This window comes from Cuculus canorus, chromosome 10, assembly GCF_017976375.1.
Source record: "Cuculus canorus isolate bCucCan1 chromosome 10, bCucCan1.pri, whole genome shotgun sequence".
In the NCBI taxonomy this organism is placed as follows: Eukaryota; Metazoa; Chordata; class Aves; order Cuculiformes; family Cuculidae; genus Cuculus; species Cuculus canorus.
This window is the reverse complement of record NC_071410.1, coordinates 2,444,597-2,467,827: the sequence shown is the minus strand read 5'-3', so window position 1 is coordinate 2,467,827 and position 23,231 is coordinate 2,444,597. Positions and strand designations below refer to the sequence as shown.

General features: G+C 37.9%; 1 protein-coding gene across 2 annotated transcripts in view; it reads left to right on the top strand.

Annotated features, from left to right (window-relative positions):
• The window catches only part of RPS6KA6 (ribosomal protein S6 kinase A6), a 43,614-nt gene that overhangs the window by 1,931 nt on the left and 18,452 nt on the right, over positions 1 to 23,231 (top strand). For both annotated transcript variants that reach the window (XM_054075467.1, XM_009555259.2), the window contains exons 2-10: positions 8,423 to 8,482; positions 11,863 to 11,979; positions 15,453 to 15,534; positions 16,410 to 16,490; positions 17,015 to 17,094; positions 19,867 to 19,973; positions 20,223 to 20,260; positions 21,969 to 22,111; positions 22,921 to 22,991. In XM_054075467.1, the coding sequence (XP_053931442.1) occupies positions 8,423 to 8,482; positions 11,863 to 11,979; positions 15,453 to 15,534; positions 16,410 to 16,490; positions 17,015 to 17,094; positions 19,867 to 19,973; positions 20,223 to 20,260; positions 21,969 to 22,111; positions 22,921 to 22,991 (779 nt within the window). The remainder of the gene's footprint in view (positions 1 to 8,422; positions 8,483 to 11,862; positions 11,980 to 15,452; positions 15,535 to 16,409; positions 16,491 to 17,014; positions 17,095 to 19,866; positions 19,974 to 20,222; positions 20,261 to 21,968; positions 22,112 to 22,920; positions 22,992 to 23,231) is intronic.

The following is a 23,231-nucleotide window of genomic DNA, read 5'->3' as shown; positions in this document are numbered from 1 at the left end:
CACTTTTAAGGCTCAGCTTGACAGTGCGCTGGGCCATCTCATTGAAACTATCGATCACCTAAAAAGGTCAGACCAGATGATCCTTGAGGTTCCTTCAAACCCAGTGTTCTTTGATTCTAATGTAACACTTCGGTATTAAAACTTTGGCAGTTTTAGATGAGAAGAGTAGGATTACGTATCAAATGTTGTCAGGTATGACAAATAAAAGATTACACCTGGGTGTATTAGACACACAAAAGATGTTATCTGTGTACAGCTGCTTAAAACTGGTCAGACTTGCTTTCTGTGATGCGGTAGGCTTGCCTTATCGAAAGTAAAAATGTCTGTAGCAAATTCACCTCTAGGTACAAAGTGCACAAAGAGGCGTAGCTTAAAGTTTTGGGAAGAGTGAAAGGATGTCCTTTAAAGAATCTAATTGAAATGTTAGTTTCTGATAAAAGTTTATACATATAGGAAAAATACAGTAATTCATGGAAGGATTAAGGCTGTGAATTTAAGTTTCTTTAATTTATTTTCTGTAGCTGTGTTTAGAGTTCCACTTCGAAGTACTATAATTATGAAACATGCATTTCTACACCCTGGCTGCTACACTTTAGCACTTTAAAATATTCTAATGATCTAATAATACTTGACACAGTCCTGTACCTTAATATTGGAGAAATCCTAATTATGTTAGTGAAGCTATGGAAAGGGATTAAAAAGTCAGCAGAAGTGTTAAGGCTTATTTGTTAATCTTATGGTTTGTAAAAATAGTGTACTAGAGCTAAGGTATGAGGCTGATTGAAGGCCTGAGAACTTTCTTGGCCTCGTTGATCTGTTCTTTAAGAATATTGTGATACATCAATGTTAAAATAATCGAACTTGGAGTATTACAGCTGAAAGGTGAATATTTGTGGTTATTGTGCATCTCTGAGGATTTTTTGGCTTGGACAAATCCCCCTCCACCGAGGCTGGTGCCGTGTACATTTTGCTGCAAACATTATATTGGCATTAGCAAGAGGCTGGCGAACCAGCCCCGGCCCAGCTGAGGGCAGGCAGGTAGTTCTGCTGATGGTTGTGATGTTTGAGTTGTCTTCAGGCAGTCGACTGGGCTTGGGCTGATAGCGAGATGTGAGCTTGGCAACGTGCTGCTGTGGGAGCCTGATTCTGAAAGCTGCGCTCATCGAGCTGACAGAGCAGAGGGTGGTGAATGTCCAACTGAAACAGCTCAGTGTTCGTGGCACCTGAAGGCAACTGTTTGCGACATTCTTTAACTTGTATTTCCTCAAGCCCGTACATGAACTACTTACTTAACAGTGTCTGTGTAGAACCATTTTGGTTGCACTCTGATTAAAGTGAGCCATCGAGTTTGTTGCATCCGTGTTACATTTGGCTAGCAGCGTTTGAGACTTCACTTACACCAAAACCAGTTTCTTCAAGTTGTGTGTGAAGTTCCAAAATTACATTAACAAATACTTGTTATTGTCATAACACTTCATATTTAGTGCATCTTGGGGATGCGTTGGAATTCTGCATTCGTGTCGTTTGGGCATGTACTAAAGGTTTATTTTATGTTGAAATGAGTTTTGGTTTGGATTCTTAAATGAAAATTTCTAGAATTAATTATAGCCCGTAGTACTTACTGCAGCCTTGTGCTGGCAGTCCAATAGATCTCAGTGACCTTGGAGTGACAAGAGCACGGGCAATAGAATTACTGTGAAATCATCCTGTGTGTTGAAGACTTAACTTGCTTACCCGTGCTCTTGTCTATCAGTTGTAGCATAGGAGGAAAAATGAGAGAAACTCTTCTCTGAGGAATCTGCTTGTTGATGAAATTGAGGAGTAAGTTACTAGAAATAGCTGTGTTTCCTGTGAAGTAGCCCTTGTGTTGACTTCATGGAGTCAAAACAGCTAGCCAGGGAAGAATGTGATCTGGAAGGCAGGAAACAAACTTTCATACTTCAAGGCATAAAACCAACATGAACTTTTGGAGGAAATTATTTCGCGCTTTTCCACACTGGTTGCCTTTGAGGTGTGGAGGGTTACGTTCTGGACCATACGCTGTGCTGTTCCTGTCCTTACGTTCCTGTCACAGTGCTGCTTGTGAAGCAACTTTGTGACTGGGAATTCCCTGTGAATAGGAAGGAACGGTCGATGTCCTTGCAGTTTAAGCCTCAAACATGAGTGAACTTCGTTCCTGCTAAATATAGGACTAATAAGTATTTTCATGGAAATAAAAGTAGGTATGAGGGTGGTGATTATTTTGAACCATTGTAGATTATTAATGTTTGCAGTCTACAAAGCAAAAGTAAATGTTTACTTTTTATTGACCAAGCTGAATGAAAGGCAAAAAGACTTGGAATTGGGCAGAATGCATTAATTTTGGAATTTTCTGCCTTTTTAGCAGAGGTAGTCTTGCATTTAAAAGAAGTGTAATGCACTTAAGTGTACACTGTTTGCAATAAGCGAATACTGTAAATTGCGTAAATGCAATCTCATACTCCAGTTTTGAAAGAAACGCTTCAGGAGCCAGTAACATAACTGGCTGACAGTGACAAGGAAGACAGGGCTGGAACAACTGTGACTGGAAAGTGAAGTGTTCTGCTGGAAAACGGGGCTGTGCTGAAGATTGCTGCCTTCCAGAAGGCATGTTCATGAGCTGAGCTTTGCTGCTTGTGTACATGATCTGTTGCCCATGCCAATTTAATAAATGCATCTTTGATTTTGGCCAGTGTTTTCAGTCCATCCTCCTAAGTGTGTTCTGAGCCTGCTCCGTCAAAGGCCGCTGAATTTTGTCAGTGTTGGGAGTTGCATAACTCCTTTGTGAGTAATTACTGGCAGTGACGTGGATGACTCAGCTACCTAGTTTTGTGCATCTCTGAAAATCTCCACAATTAGTTGGTGTTATGCTAAGGGAAAAAAGCAATAGTGTCGCACATAACTTGAACTAAGTGCCCTCAGGCGCTGCAACAAGGTTATAAAGAATTAGGAGAACAAACTGCCTTTAAAAAAAAGTGAAAATGTAAGCACATTAATACTCTTAAATGAAAAACAATGAGTGTCTTTATGCATTGAAAAGCGCTGCAATATAATAATAATGATTCTGGTTTGGTTTACTGATTTTGAAGATGGTTTTGGAAATCTGCTTTGGTGTTCTGACTCTCTAAAAGGAGCAGGGGGTCTGTTGGAGGTAGCTCACCTTGGTTCCCATAGGAGAGACTTCATAGTAACCCTAAATCAGAAGAATGGTATGATCTGTTCACTCATAATATATACAATTTGCATATTTACATAGATGTACTTCTTTACTACATTAAGAATAAAATTTGAAATATGTTCTTTTCATCAAGTTTAAAGCTTACCCTTTCCCAGTACTCTTTAATCTGCCACTTAACACCATTTCCAGAGTGAATGCTTTATGCCCTTTCATTACGGAATTACAGTCTTCTCCCAGACAGGCAGTAGTGAAAAGATTTCCAGTCCTTTACTGGTTCAGTGATCCCTGTGCTTATGGTAGGTCTGTGTCTTGTCATGAGACACACATTAATTCGCCCCTCATTTCTGATAATGGAAAGGATCAAAATGTTCTCTTAAAATTAGTAATTCCATGTTGCTGTGAGGCTCTATCCTCCTCTGTTACTTGGCATGTTTCAAGAGCGTGTGATCGAGTTGCCCGGCCTCTTCCTTTTGTGAGAGGAGCTGAGGCTGGCACAAGGTTTATGCGGAGAGCAGACAGGAAGAAAATTCGGTGTAGACCTCCTGTGGGCACTGCTGTCAGCGCGACGTCCCTCTCTGGTCACATCGGGGTTGGACTTGAGGTAACTTTGCGTCTGGTCATGCTGCTGACACTGCTTGATCGTCCCCCTCGTGGGGCTGGTTGCGGGGCTGGCGGAATCGATCCTGCCCAAAAGCCTGCCAGTAGTCAGGAGCACTGGATCCACACAGGTACCTGCACGCAATAACAACACCAACTGCTTAAAAAATGTTGCGTGAAGAAAAGCTGTGGGTGTTTTATAGGAAGAATCAGTGCCCTTAAAGGTCAGTTTTGTTCACAGTGACTTCTAGAGATTTCTTTAGAATACCAAACCCCTCCACCAGTTTGGCAGCACAGAACCCGCCGATTTCTCAAACTTATCTCAGGAAATAAGACTCAGTAGGCCAATATGTTGCTAATTAAATTAATGATGCAAACTCTCTGCAGATGTAATTCAAAATAAATGAGGAACAAATGCGGTCGTCTTAACAGGATTTTTTTCAAAGGATTTTTTTTTCCAAGTCTTTTCAAAATAATTGGGCTTTCTGATGTAAGCTTCCACTCTTAACATTTTGAAATAAGTATTTGAAGTAATACTTCAGTGTGTGGGGAAGCAAACTGGTTTGTCCTGTGTCCATTGGGAAGAACTGAGAGGTGTAGCTGCAGTAACTTAGCGAACTGAGCTCCTTGAAGGAGGCACCGTGGAGAATGGAGAGGCTTTTGTTGATCCTTATGTAAAATTTTACCTGTGTGTAGCCAGACTAGATTCTGTGTGATAAATGGTTTTCTATTTCTAATAATATGATTATAAAATCACGGCTCCGTCTTTTCTATGAAATTTTCAGTTCTGTTTGAATGCTTAAAAAAGATGTGTGAAAATGGGGCGGAATGAGCCAGCTTTATATCTTCTGTGTTTTTTCTTGTAGTGGGGCATTTTTACTGACCTTTTGTCTGGCTTCTTTTGGCCAAAACTTTGAGATCCACCAAACCATAATGTATTTTACCATGTAAGCTGTTAACACATCCTTAAGGGAGAGGAGGAGGGCAGTTTCTTTGGTAATACTGGGATCTTCTCTTCTGCTGTAATTATCAGAGGGAGGACGTGTGCAATAATAGTTAAGCTTTTTACCAGCCCACAAAACCCTTCTGGATGCTCTCCCGAGGTAGGAGGGTAGTTGTGGCTAGGCATGGGATCCATTGCAGCTCTTTAAGTCGGAAGGCAGACTGCACTGTGTTACCTTAGCAGCGGTTTGCTGTTGGAGGATTGGGTCTCTTAGCCTGCACTGCTGGAAAAGTAAGTGTCTTACCTGCCAGGTTATCTGACCTTAACTTTGACCTCGTCTGTCTTTAAGTAGTACTTTTGGTTGTTTTTATATGCTTTCTCTAACTATACAATTTTTTACTTGGAAAGCATTGACGCTGTTCGCCTAAACGTCTGAATTTAGTTTGTGTCGTAATGAAAGTTAATTTTTACAATGTTCAGTTAATTGTAGGAGTTCAGCAGTGCTGAACGGCAAAATGATTCAAGGATGAAACAATCTCCTTCAGAATAATGGTACTTGATTCCTTTCAACCTGTTCTTGTAGGGATAGATGCTTTCTAATTCTCAAAAAAAAAATAAATTTGTGCTTGCAGAGATATTTAGTAAGTAATGACTCACAGGTTAAAATAGTTCTGTTCCATATATGTTTGTGCATAATTATTAATGATTAAATCACTAAAGGGGTGCGTAGTTGGCTGCGGAAGCAGAATTTTGTGCTTGGTTTCCATAAAGGTGGGAATTGAGAATTAATTGTAATCTTTCTTTTTTTCAGCTCCCCCTAATGTCAGAGACAGTGGTAACTTCTAATTACTGAAACAGGGCCAATATCAGTAACTGTGTAGAACAGTAAGGGTTTGATTTTTGTCATTGTGGGTTTTTATGTTTTTTTAACTGAATAACTAGCAAACTACAAGTTCTTTAGAACTGCCAGACTTTGGGTCGCAGTTCCACAGACTTGTTGGTGTGTGATGTTTTGGTTTGGTTTTTATGATGGATAGTGACCAGTACTCACAAACAAATAAGATAGAAGTGTAGTTGTATCTATCAGGCAGTGAAAGTAGATTCGTGCACTTGAACATAACAGTCTTTGGACTAAAAATTGGCAGACATCCCAGTCTCTGTAGTTATAGAGAGACTGGACAGGAAAAAAAAAACCCATGAGCAACAATGAAGGGGGAAAGTGTACAATAGGAAATTGTTAATTAAGCTGACATTTGATTACCTGCCATAAAAACTCAATAATTTACTCCATTTGATTTTCTGGAGAGCTGAAGGTATGCCTGCATGGTGTGCTCAGGAATGATGTAGAGGCAATAACGTGCTGGGTTTGGGTTCAGAACCCCATTCCAGTGGTGATAGCTTTCTGTATCTGATGGCCTGGAGTTAAGCTACTCTTTTCACTGTATCTGCAATTCTGGCTGGTGGTATTGGTTCCAGAGCTTCAATTTAAGTAAAAAACCTAGGAAAACATTGACCATAATTAAAGAAAGGAGAAATGCAAACTAAATTCGCTTCAAATTAAAGTCCATGAATAAGGAAGTGTAATGTATTTCTGAGCACCTGGAATGGAAATTTTCTAGCTATGTCCAAGTAAGTGTTTTGAACAACTTGGATGGACCTGACATTAATTCATGCTTGGATGTGATCTAGTGAAGTGATGAAAAGAAATCACATGGCAGTGAATCCTCTGAAATGAGGCTGGAGTTATATCTGGTCTGAACTTTGGCATTATTCCTTGTGTATCCAATTAATTCATATGATAACGAGTACAGTGGGTACCCCGTCCCTCTCAGTATCTAATTTGGAAAAAATGGTTATGCAAAAAAAGAAGTTACATAGCAGATTAGGCAGCGGCATTGGTGTCTGTGAGGTGTGCGAGGTTTCTGAATCCAGGGTAACATGTTGGTGATTCTTGGCCTTGAGAAATGAGCATTGCAGCAGTGATGTATGTGAGTGATGAGCGTGAGGCTGTGTGTGCCAGTGTTGGGTTAAACCGGTGGTGTGTAGTTCATGTGCAGAGCATGTGTGTAAATGGTGGTTAAAATAAATAGGAACTTAAAGAGAAGTGAAAGTCACCAAAGCAACTTCCGCTGTTGTTTTTATTTTTCATGAGGACAGAGTCTAAAAGTAAGTGCCAGTGTCTTGATACAAACCCAAGAGATTTAATTTTATCAAAATGTCTAGTTTAGGACTTGGCTTTTCATCTGTAGCTGAAATCAGAAATCCTGAGAGCAGCAGTGGACGTCACTGTGGGTTTGATCAGGTGCTGCAGTCATGGTGGTATAAACCTGTCCCTCAGCCCTACCTGTTGGTCCACTTTCCTGGTTTGTTTTTAAACACATGCATGGTCTGTATGGTGTTTCAAGGTTCTTTGCAGTTCTGTGTTTTACCAATTCACGTACCGACAATTGTACCATATTTCAGTTTCTGAGGAATATATTCTAGATTAATTCAGAGGTACAGGTAAAAAAATGCCTTTACCCACTGCAAGAACTTAATTGCTTCAGCTTCTATTTCCAGAAAGTTCAAGTTTCCTTATGTTATTTCTGTTTCACATTTTGTTGTGTGAGATCTGTGCCACATGAAGGCAATGATGCTGAACAATTAACATACAAATAAATCATCAATTATCACTAGCAAAATCCATAATTGGGTTCACCCATTTTGTCAGGTATTTCCAGTTTTTAATTAATGCTTTGCATGTTGAAACAGAGCGTGTCCTTTGTGTTTCTGTTTGATTTGGGTTTTTAAGTTTCAGTCATTAAGCAGCATTGTTTGTTACCTAACGAGAGATTAAATAACTTTTAAACTCTATTTTTTTAGTGCAACTGTGGGCGCGGAAGCTTTTGGCTGTTGTCGAAGTGGGGGGGTAGGCAGCTGCTAGCAAACGTCATGTTCTTCAGTTTAAGAGCAAATCATTTATTTGCTTCTGTCCAGATGCATATCATATTTTTTTGTCTCTATAAGGTGTTTTATTTGAAATTGATCTGCCAATGTTGTAATATACAGATCTATGGTTTCTAAAGTACTTAGTTAAAATTTGAGTCTTCCGTTTGCTAGATATTTAAATAACTTTTGAAGCAAGCAAATTTTTAGAGGAATCCATTTTTTTTAAGGAAAAAAGTAAATTTTTTTTGCGTAAGAATTCTGCGATATGTACTTTCCATTCTGTCTGGTCTTGCACTCTCCCTCGTGTCCCCAAAAGACTTGAAATCCTTTTTGAACCTTTTCTTCCTAAACTGCAAATGAATTTTCAGCGGCAGATTTTAGGGTTTGGAAAAGCAATTGCAACATAAATTTTGTGTGTAACAGAAGAATTTTACATTAGTGTCATCTTATATGGATAGTGCCGGTAGCTTTTAAAGAAGGAGTTTTAAATTAATTCCAATTAAATAACTGTGGAATGGCATTTATGAAGGGATATGCTAAATGATACATAAGGGGGATGCTAAATATAACTACTAAGTAGTAGTGTTTGTTTGAAATTGAAGTTTTAAATTAGAGCAGTAAGAAAGCCAGTTTCCATTTTTGTGCTCTGAAATGTAAATCAGTCAAATTATGATCTTTGCTTATTTGAAATTGTTAGGTCTTAATGTTGGGTGTTTTTTCTCTTTCCTTTCCGTGTTCCCCTTCCTCATCCTCTCCAGCTAAATGGCCTTAAAATGGCAGATGAGCCCATGGAAGAAGGTGAACCATATTCCTACCACGTAAGTACACTTGATGAATCCTCAGTTTAGATGCTCATTAGCAGGACTTCCTTCTGAAGCAGAACTGATGCGTTGCCTGCTCTCTGAATTTTGAACCCATCATTTTATTTGACCAGATCTGAAAAGGCTCCAAGTCTCAAAGGGGGAAATTAGTAGGTGGGCAGGGGCTGTGCCTGGTCTGGGAAGGTTTGCTGCGTGTAGCAGCGCTTTATTGAAAACAGGCTCTGAGTGCTGGAGAGAGCACCTATGGATCCTCCAGCCTCAGAAAATGCTCAGTCCAACATTGAACCTTTCATAGAGTTCTTAATGTTGCTCCTACTACACTGTCATCTAGTCTTTCTTTGTAGTAGAAAGATGTAGTTGATATATGTTCATCTAGAAGAAACTTAACTAATGCTGTTTTAGAACAGAATTGTTACACCAGTGTGTTTAATACTCAGACTACAATGGACTTTCACATAGAAAGATCCCAGCTAAACCCTGTTGAGCATGATTCTGTCCCATGCCTTGGTGATGTGCCTACTTAGGAGATGCTGAAGATCAGTGTTCTGAATGCTGGCTAAACCTGGGACTAAACTTCAGGGAAATCGTGCATGTAGTGAAATGCCCAACTTGGCGTGGAAAAATTGCCTGCCATTTTTCAACACACACATCCATATATTTTTGAACAGGATCGTGGAAGAAGGTATCAAGTAGATCTTACTGCCAGCTATAGCCACTGCTTTGTACTGCAATAATAGCTTTTTAAATAAGTGATTTGGCAAATAAACTCTTTGGGGTAGAAGGACACAGTGCTTGGCCATTTCCTGATATGGAGTAGGTAAATGGACAGAGTCATTGTATGGGTAGCAGGGAAAGAGGAGCAGTGGGTTGTCTCGCTCTATCACTGTACGAAAGCCAGAAGGATGTTGCAGAGCTTGTTTGTTGCGTCCTTGAAGCTATGTACCAGTCAAGCTGTAATGAAGTGAGATGGCACAAAGCCATAACTGATTGCGGCATCTCTTTCAGGGCTTTTTATACTGTTGAAGGTGCTGGGAAGAGTTCCCTCTTGAGCAAGGCAGCTCGGTGAGAGCTGGTACCTGAGCCCTGAGACAGAGTTGCCACTCAAGCAGTAGAGCACAAAGATAACCAAATTTACAGTTCATGAAGGCCAAATGAGAAATGAAAATGATGCTGCTTATATATATCTGTTTGGCTCTTTACCTGCTCATTTCTTGTTGATGATGCAGGGAACTTTTTATATTTCAGTCATGCCAATTTTTAGTACTTTAATGATACTTGAGTGGGTGAAATTATAGAGACAACTTTTGTGAAAGTAAAACACTTCATAAAAAATAACTCATTTCATACTTCTTGAGTTGTTCTTTATTTGCACGGCAAATATTTCTCTCCTTGGTTCACATTTAGAAATACTTTGTCAGTCTCCGCAGCAACCGCGTGTGATGTCACTGGCTAATGAATCAAGGTGGGTGATAAACAGAAGAGCAGGTGAACTCCTGAAGATCTTTTCTCATGCAAAGGTTCACAGTGTTAAGGAACGCCAATTAGGATGGTGAAGTAAAAAGGCTTCTAAATAGAGTATTTACATATTTGGTAGAAGGAACTGGCCATTAAGTTTGTTCTTACCTGCCTTAAACTCCAGGCATGTGTTTAACAAAATTAGTAAGAATTAAAAGCTATATGCATCTTTCCTATGGATACTTATGTGTATAGTCAACAAGATGGATAAATGAATGAAGTTGGGATGTGTACACTGTATCATCAGTGTATGTAGGCTGTTTTTTTGCAAGCAAGCAGGGAAATAATGTAGCTTTATAGTGAGAATTAAAGAATTATCTTTGTTACCCTGCAGTGTCTTGTGGTAATACCAACCTTTGCATGGGAAGCAGACAGCACAAACAGGCTTTTTCCAGGAGTATGAAATAAGATATGTAGGAGAGGGGAAGGGACTCCTGCAATAACAGCTGGACTACAGTGTTTGAATATACAAAGATGTAGTTTGAACTCTCCCATTCTCCCTCTGGACAAACAAAGCAATGAAGGTGTAGACAATTAATGCAGTGAGATGATTGTCCCCTTCTTTTTTAATTATTCCAGGAAGTACGTACACGTATGATAGTTTTTAACCGGAATTTCAGTGTAAACCCATCTAGAGAATTTCATCTAGATACCTGAATATCAAGTCTTGTAATGCTCACTTTAAGCTTTTATGCACAGTCTTGGACTACTGAATGATGTTCTTTCCTACAACCAACTGTTCCATTAAAGTGACCAGGTCTTTCTCTGGTGGTGTTTGTACTTATTGAGGGGGAGAATGCCTTGTAGGTTGATAGGGCATTTGGAAGCTTTCAAGGTGAAGAACTAAAGAGAGGATAGGAGGACAGTTAATAATCATTTAGATACCCTAAAAGCATAGTACTGCAAATTGGGTGGGATTTTCTGTTGTGATTAGATTGTATTACAGGTTCATTGGTATTCATGATAGGGCTGAGGGGTGCTGCTCCCTTTCTACTTGTGAGCTGGGGTTGCTGTTAGCACTAAGTCTGTAGTTTCAGGGGTGTTTATTCCGACACCTTGCTTGTTTTGGCTCACAGAAGCTTCTCTAATACCATAAAAGCTGCAATGCTTATGATTTGTTTTCATCATAAATATTTGCCTTTTCACAACTGCATCTACTCTGCCCTGCTTTGATAAAGATGAGAGTAACAGGAAAAAGTCAACAGAACACTAAATCTTTTACCTACCCCAGAATTAGCCATGGCTTTCTGAAGGAGATCTCCTCACAAGATTTTCTTTCCATGAGATCTGTACCCCAGAGCTGCATTTCTTTTGTTAGATGCAAGAATGTGCTGAGTTCTTAAGATGACTCATATCTTGTATGCATCGTTTGGAGAGCATAAATCCCTTTAGCTGCAACTGGATGACCATTTATTATTTGCTACTGTGAAAAACAATAATTGCCTAAAATGATGAAATTCAATTTAGCTTTCATTAAGACTATTTCAGGAAAGGGAAAGATGAGAGGAGTAATCACTGGGAAAACGAAAGGCTGCTAAAACAGAGGTGAAGCACAGAAGGATTGTCTTAGTTTGAAAATATGCATATTTCATGTTAGAAAATCCATCTTTGCTGTATTTCTAATATTTGTGACAAAAGAAAATGAGCATTCTTTGAGAATTTCACTTCAGAAATTTTAGATATGTTTATTTAAGACAGATTGGATGGGACAGCACTTCAACAGCTTTCTTTTATGCCTTATTAGAATCTTAAGTATAAAAAAAAAAAAAAAAGAAAAGAGCAGTCATTTACCTGCACTTCTAATGAGAGTCACTTAATTAAGGCCTGTTCATTGTTGTATTTTGTTTGCCTTGAAATAATAGGATGAAGGAAGTGTGAAAGAAATTCCTATTACACATCACGTGAAAGAAGGATGTGAGAAAGCAGATCCAGCACAGTTTGAACTACTCAAGGTCCTTGGACAGGGATCGTTTGGAAAGGTAAGGCAGTGAACTTTTTTGTCTGTTGTCCACTTTGAACCCACTTTCTTATTAATGTTCTACTTCCCTTATTTCTGTGATACTACCAGGTCAGGTATAAACGTAACAAATCCAAGTACAGGTAGATCGGCTTGTGAAATCGCCGTGTTTTGGTGGAAATTACACATCCAGTTTGACAATTGGTTGACATGCAGGATGTTTTTGGTTTGTTTTTACAGTGATGGCCTTTCTGACTTAGCGTTTTTTAGAGGAAAAGCACTGTCCAGAGTGTCAGCCTGGGAGCGGTCAGCTCAAGTGCGTTTTTGGATAAGACAGTGCCATAGCAGAGTCGCTGGGAATGTTTGGAAAGTCGTTGACAAATTTCATCTTTTTCCAGTCTTGCTCTGGTGCTGAGGGAGCACTGTTTATAGCAGGACACCAAATCATGTCAGAGACAGAGGTGTGACAGCCTCAGTTTCCAGGCAGAAGGGTGAGTCGGTAGCAAATTTAAGGAGGACAGCCATGGAAGGTTTTGGTTTGCTTTGATTGGAGAGAGACACGTTTTGTGCTTCAGCTGCACTGGCATCTGCAGCCTCACAGGAACAATGGCACCAACAGCAAGAATTTCCCATCTGGGTTATAGAGTTAGGGTGATTTTGATGCAACAACTCTCGTGTTGACAAGTTCTCATGGCCGTTTGAAATAAAATCATGGTGTTTTCAACTGCCTCAAGACTTTATTGCAGCATCCCGTGAGGAATCAGAATGAACAGTGTCTCTGTTCCATGTAGGTTGTTTCACATCTTCTGTGGGTTAAGTTGATGCTTAGGAGGTAACGTTGCTACAATAAACATCGATAGACACAGAGGAGACAGTGATTTGTATTTTAATAGTGGTACTTGACATGCTGTGAATGTGTGACTTCCTTCAATATATGAAAGCTGTATTGGTGTAGGTAGAGAGGAATGATTGTGGTGATTTGGAACTTGAACCAAAGTAACAATAAAGTAGATAAACTGGGAAATGTATTTTGTTTTGTTTATTTCTCTGTAGTTGTCAAGTGATGTACAGCTGGAAGACACCAAGTGAGCAGTTATTCAAATTGGTTCTAGAAGAAATACGCCAAATGTTTTGTTAAAGTAACTTATTTTTGTAATGTGTTACTTTGTGTCATGTTGCAGAAATGACATTAAAAATCAAATGTCTCAGTCACTAGTTTGAAACACATTAATTGAAATATTCATCCTAGGGAATAAGAAGCTAATTTATTTTTTAAAGCCAGACTCTCAAGCTAGGTCTTTGCTGCGCATAAACAGACAGTCAGCTTTACATGCTGCCATCTTCCTGTTCTTCTGCTGGTTTCATCTGTCTCGTGGCAGGTACAAACCTCTGCACAGAGTTATATGAGAGAGGGAAAAAAAAATTAGCAGTTAGAAAGTCATTCTGTGAATAAGTGATAGTTTAGAAAATAGACTTCTTTTCCGAAGTATTTCTTAATGTTTTACAGCTTAAGAACCATTTCTTCACCTGGTAAGGCTGGCTGCCAGTTCCCTCATGCATTTCCCATCTTCAGAGCCTGAAAGGCTCCATACGTTTATTACTCCTCACTTGAGATGTCTTTAAGCTGTCTTAGGATTCAGTGCGTCTGGTACAGACATCTTAGCCCTGACTTGGATCTTACTTTACAGAGTTCAGACTTGTGCAAGAGCTCTCTGGCTCGGAGTCCCACCAGTCTAGCGAGACGTCTGCTCTGGAGCCTTCGAAACCTGGCAGTGCTTTGTCAGGGATTGGCTCTAGGAGACAGTAACTCTTGCACATCTGAACAGAGCTCTTTTCATTTCCTATTTGTTGCATTCTGTTGAAAAGGGAAAACAAACAGTGAAGATCAGTCGCTGTTGCCTTCGTGGTGTTTGTTCGCTGTCTGCAGTTCATGCTTCCCAGGATCTGCCTTTTGGTTTAGCAAGCACACAGTTTGTTTGCTCTTGCAGGGGATGGTGCTACAGCCCGTTATGTAGCTGGCTTTTGACATCCGTGCAGGGTTTAATATAGAAACGAAGGGTTAAACCTCGCGTCTGTTACTGAATTTCTCCCTTCAGCCTTTGATAAGGTTTCAGCACCTGGCCTGCTCCAGGTGATCTTTGATTTGGTGTTTTCTGATTTGCTGGATTTTAAATTACTCCATTTACTATTTGAGCATCAACATCATGTAATAGGAGAGCAGAGCTGTTGGTCAGTTATTGGGCAAAACTTGAGCAAAACAAAAAGTCTTGATACCCATGAAATATGGCATTTGTCATCTAACTGGAGCTTAAAATAACATCAGCCTCTCTCCCAAGCCTGTACAATTTAGTCAATGAGATTGTATGAATTTCTGATCCTAGAATGGAAAATTTGACAAGTGTATTTGATTATTTTTAAAAAACAATTTCAAAAAATTTGGTTATTTCTATCAAAGTATACATGTAAATAAATCTAGTGTAAATAAATCTAGTGTTAATGAATAAGGCAAGATCAGAGAGGCAGTTTTGGGTAGCTCTTGTCATTCTCTTGTGACTTGCACGTTTTTTACTATATGAACATTCCTCATAACTAATAATTGCTATTGTAAGAACAACAATTGGGAAACAGGAGCATGTACCAAAAAGTTCTGTAAACTGGAAGACCTGGTAGCTAGAATATTAGCCAGTAGAGGTACAGGTATTTGCACTGCATTGTTCTAAACTAATATCGTGCTTTTCTTAGTGTTAAGTTGTACCAGCTATCTGTGAAACTCCTCTGGAAAGAAAAGAGTAGAAAAACCTGTTGAGGCTGCTCTTGCAGAGGGGTAGGGTGCTTTGATCTTAAGTGGTGAGGTTTCCTTGCTTTCGTCTCGCCACTTCCACAGAATTCATTAATTAATACAGCCTCTTACATACAGAATCATAGGATCACTAGGTTGGAAAAGACCTTTAAGATCATCGAGTCCAACTGTACCAAGACTTGGTTCTTAAACCTCAAAAATTTCTTAGGAGGTGGCAGACTAGGCAGAATTCTCCAATAAAGTAAAGAAGCACTTTTATAGAAGTACTTATTTGCCAGTACTTATTTAAACAATTTGCTGTAGGAAAGAATGTGTAGGTTATGACCAGTCCGAATACTTCAGAGAGCCTGGTGGGGTGTGTGTATCTGCTCTGACTAAGGGAGCGCAAGTTTCCCTTCCTTTAAAGATGCGTACTTTGGAGAGAACACTGAAAGCTGTCTGAAATTAATTAGAGGTTTTGAGATTCTTAATGATAGTTGCTTAGTCCATTACTAAGCCCGCCTATGCAAAGAGGCTGACTGTGAATATTTGGCCTCTTTTCATTCCTCGGTTTTTGAGGAATGGGATGGGACTAGGGACGTGCTATCTCCTTGTCTGTGTTAACAAACATAAAAGTAAAGACATAGTAATGGGTTTTAGTCAGGTTTACATAGAGTCTTTTTAGCAGTAATTTGAAGTGGTGTTTATATTACCAGGTCTTCCTTGTCCGGAAAATAATTGGTCCTGATGCTGGGCAACTTTATGCAATGAAAGTATTGAAAAAAGCCTCTTTGAAAGGTATGTCTCTCTGGAATTGGAACCTTAGATAATGGTTTTCAGTGCAACTGTGTCTCTTTGGAATTGGAACCTTAGATAATGGTTTTCAGTGCAATTGTATCTCTTTAAAGAGTCCTGCACATAGTTCCTTATAAAATAATTTTGTAAGTCTTAGATAATTTTTGGTGACTTCATAATGCTTCTCTGACAGTGGCTTTTTTTCTAGAATAACTTGTAAGTTCATGTTTAGGAATTACTTTAAATCTGACCAGATAACTTTAATTATGTGGTAAAAAGTACTCCTTCAAAGTTTAAAATTGAGTTATTTAATTCTTTTTAGACTTTTCATTATATTAAAATTCATTTCAAAAACAATTTTCCTTTTGTCTTTGATTAAGTTGGAATTTAACTGTGGTTAAAATTGTGAAGTCATTCCCTCGTGTTATAGGTGCCATGGCAAGCTAACTTACTGCTCTGGCTTTGAGGAGACGCTTTAATGGATGCAGCTCCACTGTGTGTAACTAGAGACTCTTACTAGTCCAAGGGGAAAAAGTAATCTTAAGAAACAGAAAACAGATTCTGAGTGCAGATAGTTAACTCAGGGGTGGGAATTGGCTGCCTCGAAATATAGATGTGAGCTTTTTTTTCTTGATATGGCTTAGCACTAAAGTTTGAGCTAGGTTGGAAAACAGATGAAGACCAAAACTAAGTTGGGGCAGGTAAGAAACAAAACAGAGTTTTGGTGTCTGAAAACCTGTGTTTTGTGGGAGATTTTAAAACAGATAAGGTAACAAGAAGTATTTCTTTAGACAGCAAAGACTTTCCATATGGTAATTTTTGTTCCATTTGTATTATACATTTGTTTCATACAAGTTGTTTTTTTTTTCTCCCCTCAGTTCGGGATAGAGTTCGTACAAAAATGGAGAGAGATATATTAGTAGAAGTAAATCATCCATTTATCGTCAAACTGCACTATGGTTGGTATTATGTTTTTGCTACTGTTTCTTTCATTATTTGAAGGCATAGCAGATTTTGCTCTTTCTCAGTTTTGTAGTGTCCATTTTAGTACCTGAATTAGGTTCTAGCAACTTGAACTGACAGGGCTAAAGAAGGAATGTAAAGACACATGTATATAAAAGTTATAGGTTAAGTCCTTTTGAAGTTAAAGATTTGAAAAATTCTTACAAGTTCTGCAGAGATTTTTTTACTTTTCATTGAATAAAACCAAAGCACGGTAATTTGCACTCTTGGTGTTTCCCTGTTTGACAGAGGAGAAATAAAAGAGCAGTATTTTAATGATGTTTTATGACTAAGATAGTCTTCTGGGAAGAAGCAAGTAGTCATTCAATAGATTACCTCATGTGTTGCTGAATTATTTCAGTTCCATAACAAAAGTATTGCCTTTCACTGGAAGTTCCAAGTTGTAAAAGCATTCAGCTCTGTTTTGTAGATCATCTTTGTCAGTCAACTATTGTTGTTGTGGTTTGTTTTTTTTTTTAAGCCTTTCAGACTGAAGGGAAGCTATATTTAATATTGGATTTTCTCAGGGGAGGAGATGTATTCACACGATTATCCAAAGAGGTAAGCGCCTAATATTTTATTTCCACTCAGTGTTAGACAGAGCTTTTTTTGTCAATGAAGGGTTATCTTCTATGGCTGTTTCACACATATTTCTTGTCATAGTCAAGTTTTTGATAGCTTAGTTGGGCTTTCTTTACATGTTCTAGAATAAATTCTATACTCTTAGGAAACATGCGTATGTATTGATGAGTAGCCCAGGTTCTCATTTGATATCTGCAAAGTACAGTTCTTTTGTCTAAAAATGTTCTGTTGCTTGGAAACCTAACTGAAGTAAATTAAGATTTAGCAATGAAAGAAGAGGATGTATAGTTCTCATGCTGATAGTCAGTGTAGGTGCTCCTGGAAGCCTGCATCTCTAAGAGATTTCTGCTGCATTGTAAAATTTCATAATGCTGTCAGGCAAATCCCAATGCTTAATCTCACACAGTGTGAACAGGGAGCGTTTCTGAGACCGCTCCCCTTCATCGAGCACTGGCATGCCACTGGAACTTCAATTTTTCATGTCTATTTTTGTTTGTTGGAGAGAGAACTGCAGAGAAGGGCACTATGATGCAGCCTGGTATTTTTTTTCTTGGTTACAATTTGTTATCAAATATTTATTATATGTTACCTTAAGTATTATGAACGTGTTTATAAGGCTTTTATTTTCTTTCTGTAAACCTTTCATAAAGATTTAAATTCTTAATGGCAGCTTCTCAACAGCTTCACAGTAAGAGAGCTTTTCAGTGTTTTCCCCAGTGTAAATACATTAATATTGCTAATGCATAGGAAAAGCCACTTTCATAAATGGGAAACCTGGGTATCCGACTGATTTTTCATGACATGGGGGTGGTTTTGTCCCCAGTGTATAAGGCCAAGGACTAGGGGTGTTTTTTTCCTGTATACTTTTTTTAAAAATAAAACAGGCAAAAGAGAAAGAAGAATTTAAAGGGGTTTTAGTTTTTTTATAGGTAGCTGACCTTAGTAAAACAGTGATTGTGTCTAAGAATTGAACTCAAAATTAATTAACCTTGAGGCTAAAAGCTTAAAGAAACTGACCGACTTGTAAAGTGTTATAGGGACAGCAGGTAGAAAGAGGTCAATCTCTGCTTTACTATAGGGTGTCTAATTATAGAGGAAATTCTGGTATAGCAGGAAGAACTGTTCTTTTGCAGCTGGCATTACTGAGTATGCAACGTTCTTAAATAAGGGATGCAAGTCTATCCATAATAATAATAGCTAGGTGGTTGAAAGAGGTATGTATTCCCTTTGGGAATAAAGAACTAATAATTGTCAAGTTTTCTTACTGTTAAGTCTCTACTTGTTTTTTGGAAGACTTCAGTTGCCTTCTATGATGACTTCTAAATGCCTACTGTGTGTATAGATAAGAAAAATAAAATAGGATCTTATTTTCTTTTGGGAGGACAAGGTATTTTCAAAAGTACGTGGTAAATGAAAGACAGTGGACAATACACAGGAGGGTAAATTCCCTGTGGCATTTTGTGCTTTCCACACAAGCATTATTTTAAATTAATTAGGTTTACTATGAGGTTATTAAAACACTTTCATTAGCCTTTAAATTCTAGTGTGAGTATGAGAGTCTCAGCTGTGGAAGTGAAATGAGTATGAAGTGAGGTTTTCATTGGTAACATTTAATGAAGTTGCCTTGCATCATGTTTAATTTGACACAGAAAGCACTTTTAAATGAAATTATTATTGGGATATTATAATTTAACATCATTATATTCTGAGATTTGCATTTTGGGTACTCCAAGGAGTAATGATATCCAAGGTTTCCACTTGCTTTTTTGGATATAGATGAAAAACAGTATCAACATTGCTCTGTTAACTGGCAAGGTGAAACTTTATGTAGCATGACAGCTTTATTGTTCATGCAGTGCTAATACCTGTCATTATGGAAGTTGGGACTATTTCTGTTGCCAGTAGAACAAGTTACATATGTGATTCAAAGGACAGATCCATGTTCTACTGAATCGATAAGCCCAGTTGCCTGAATTTAAGTCTGCTTAGCCAGGCACTGTGCAGTTGAGGGGGCTGTTTCCTTGTTTCTCATGTCTTCAGCAAATAAGGGAATAGTGCACTTAAACCACAGAGTCAGTTCCAGTCATGTAAAGATCACCAGCTTCTCCAGTAACTTGTTAAAACATGACGAGAGCAAAGCAGGTACAGTTCTTGTATATGAAATTGGAAACTATTCATACTGAGTATTTGGGGTAGAAACATCTCTCCAGTGCTCTGTATGCAACATCAGTCAGTGTTTGTTCAGAGTCAGAGTAGGTTCTTCAACTCCCGCTGCAGATGTTCACATTTCATTTTCACCAAAGTGTTTTATTTTGCATACATTTTTTTCTAAATTATATCTACTTTTCCCTTAAATATTTGAAATGGGAATTCACACAGACAGTCACTTGGTACGGCAATTGTTTCCCAAATTTTATGATGCAGTTGAAAACAGTCTCTATAGGGTTGTGGCAACAGGAGCACTGGTGGTCAATAACACCAAATATCACAATGAACTTTATTACCTTAAAAGTTAGCTAAGTAAGTTAGTAGTAAGTGCTAAGTTGTTTAAGTATTGCAGGTGGTTCTTTTGTGTGCGTGACGATTAGCCTGTATTAGTGTATAATTTCTGTTAGGTGAATTAATGAGTTATGAGTTCATAAAGTACTTTAAAGCTTATGTTGAAATTTAGACAGACAGGACTATTTTTTAGATTGCAGTTTTAAAAACTGAAGACAAGATCAGAAGGTAAATCTATACAGTTCTTATTAGGTTATGTTTACAGAGGAAGATGTGAAATTCTACCTCGCAGAACTGGCCCTTGCTTTGGATCACCTTCACAGCTTGGGAATTGTGTACAGGGACCTGAAGCCAGAAAAGTAAAGTAAAATTTATTTTACCACTATTACGTGTGTTTTGCTTGTTGCTTTGCATTTTCCACTGTAGTAATGTAAAAAAATTTAAATATTTTTGTTAGACTATGTAAATGAACATAAAATGTAAAAATATCAATGATTTCAATGGAATAATATAAGCTGGAGATAAAAATTTTTAACTATAATATTTTAAATGTTGTGTGTAAACATTCCTCTTTATGTGTATTGGTGAATGTGAATTTTAATTTTCAGCATTTTGCTTGATGAAGCAGGACATATCAAGTTAACAGGTAGGTGACACTTATTAGTATAGCACTTTCTGAACATATTTCTGTATAAGCTTTTAATTACAAGCCTAAGATGCATAGTGATGGCTGGGGTATGGGGGAGCCACTAGTTAGAATATTTTTTATTGGACAGACTTTTTATAAGAAATCTGTATCCCTGACCTAGATAATATTTCTTTATGTAACATGAAATAGTTTTATTGATGTATTTTAGAAAGTCAGAGGCTGTATCTGATGGTTTTGGCCATTTACCAAATCCTGATGTTCATGCAGGTTCCACTGAATTTAGTTTTCACATTGGCAAATATTTGTATCGATCAAGTTACAGCGATATTGCTGCTAACACTGCAGAGTGCAGATCCTCATTGCTGTGGTGAAAATAGAAGAAAAGTAGTGGGAAATACAAAAGCAAGCATTGAATGTGGTTTTTTATAAGAGCTTTAGTTCAGGTGGTGGTGTGCTAGTAACTAAAGCTATCCACCACTCAGGTCAGATAATGAGCTGTGTTGAGATTCACCGTGAAATGCCTTTTAACTGCAGATCAAGAGGTTACAGACCCAGGCTCACAGCTGCTCACTGAGCCTTGGAAAAGGGAGCAGGGGTGCTTTTTGATGTAAAAAGATTTTAGTGCACAAAAGGCTGCTGAAATATTACTTCTCTTCTTTTGCATTTCTGGATTATCACTTTTAACTACGTATAAAATTGCAGAACAATGTTCTATGAGGAACAATTACAATACATTTATTTTAGGAAATGACATATACAAAACACTGACTATTTAGAAGACAAATTACTATGAATTTCTGAAAACTTTACTATTGCATTTAAGATGATGCTTTTGAATTATAAATTTCATTATCTATTTTGATCTACAGATATTACTAGTAGAGTCCAAGAGAAAAAGAGAGTTTTAAAACTCAGAGATCTGTTGGAATAACGATGATGGAAATCCTGTTTATAAAATGCATAATCTTTAAAGTTGTGCATGATACATTTAAATCCAATTCAATCCTAAAATCTCACTTCCTTTTAGAAGTGGAAAGAATAGTTGATGGGATTATTGATTAGCAGTCATTTCCTGTTTCAAAAAAAGGGCTCTTGAGAGCCTGCTCTTGAGAGCTGGGCTAATGTCAAGGACTTGTGTATTCAATGGCATTGTTCAAACAAGGGAAAAAAGTATTTGGGGAGTAAAATGAGCGGATGTACAATACTTCTTTACTAAACTTGAGTCAGATTGCAGAACCATGTTCTCTTACATAACAACATTATTTTTAGTCTGAATTTATTTATTCATCATTCAGTAACACGAGACTGTGGAGACTGTGTTCTCTTTGAAACTAATTTCTACTTGTATCCTATTTTTTGTATGAATAAAGCAGGGAGTAAATGGAGAAAATGAGAACTTCTGACTATCATGAGGCTCTAACTATGTAATATTTCAAATATTGAGTTATTTTGAGTGGTAATATTGATGTCAAATCATCAGTTTAATATGACTTACAGACAGGGTTTGGTGGTATGTAGTAAACAAATTGTGGTATCTCTGGATATCTGCAATTTCTTGTTTCATGAAGAGCTGGGATAATTGCATAATATTCCTGAGAGCAAGCAAACAAAAGCTGTCAACACTTTGATTTTCAGATACTGTATGCAGTATTGTTTTTTCCTAAAGTTCTTTACTGGCTATATTCTTGTAATGCTGTTGTTGTAGACTTTGGACTCAGCAAAGAATCAGTAGATCAAGAGAAGAAGGCCTATTCTTTCTGTGGTACTGTAGAATACATGGCACCTGAAGTAGTAAACAGGCGAGGGCACAACCAGAGTGCTGACTGGTGGTCCTTTGGTGTTCTCATGGTACTGTATGCTTCATTCCTTACCTTGCTTAAGGTCACAAATGCACTGCGTATGTTTAATCTGAAATAACATCTTTAGAATAAGCTTGTCCAGGTCTTGGGTAAGGGGAAGAAAGAATCCAGTAAGCAAATTGCTACTGAAATAGCAACTGATTTGAATAAAATGTGTTTTTCATCTGATTAGCCCTGTCAGAAGTGCTTATCAGGCACTGTAAAAATCATGTATCTGGTCCATTAGTAGTTCAGAACAGTTATGGGCAGTATGAAACTTCAGTTTGTATATTTATTTTGCATGATACTTGATAGTTAAAGAAAAAAAACCTGAAGATTTGGTTTGATGGGATTTTAATTGCACTTTTGTATGATTAAGCCTGTTGAATGGATATCGGAGTGGAATGGTGAAATCACCCAGTAACCCCTAACACTTACACCTTGGCTATGATGCATTAGAGCATCAGGCTGAAATATGCATATTGACTCTGAAAATAAAGTACTGATTTAGGATTTTGTTCTTTTCACTGTTTTTGTAGTACAGCAACATTTAAAGCTAGGTTATGGGTGGGATTTTTCTTACATCCATCAAAGCGTGGATGTAAAATATTCCTGCATCATCGTTGCATTACACTTGCCGCTCTTGTTACCACGTAAACTGCAAACAAATTTCTACCTTTGTGAAGCTTCTTGATCGTCTTTTAAAAGCTTGAGGCAGTTATGTGTGATGTAGCAACAGGGAAGAGCACAGTACTGAATGCTTTGTTTGAGCAGCTGCGGAAAGGATTGTTGATTTCGATTAATGTTTGTCCTTTTCAGTTTGAAATGCTTACTGGTACACTACCATTTCAAGGTAAAGATCGAAATGAAACTATGAATATGATACTGAAGTAAGTATATCTTCTTGCTTTTTGGAAAGTCAGAAAATGTGATTTTTAAACATGTTTTAACAGCCTGTATTACTCCTTGTCCTCAAAGAGCATTGAGCTAGAACAGCAACAAAAATGCTAAGCCCCCCCCTGAAGGTTTTGATCCCAGACTGTGCCAATACTATTGAATATCTATAGGTATTCAAATCTTCAGGATGCACTTGTGTTTTCATTATATAATAAAGATAAAAACAGTACAGT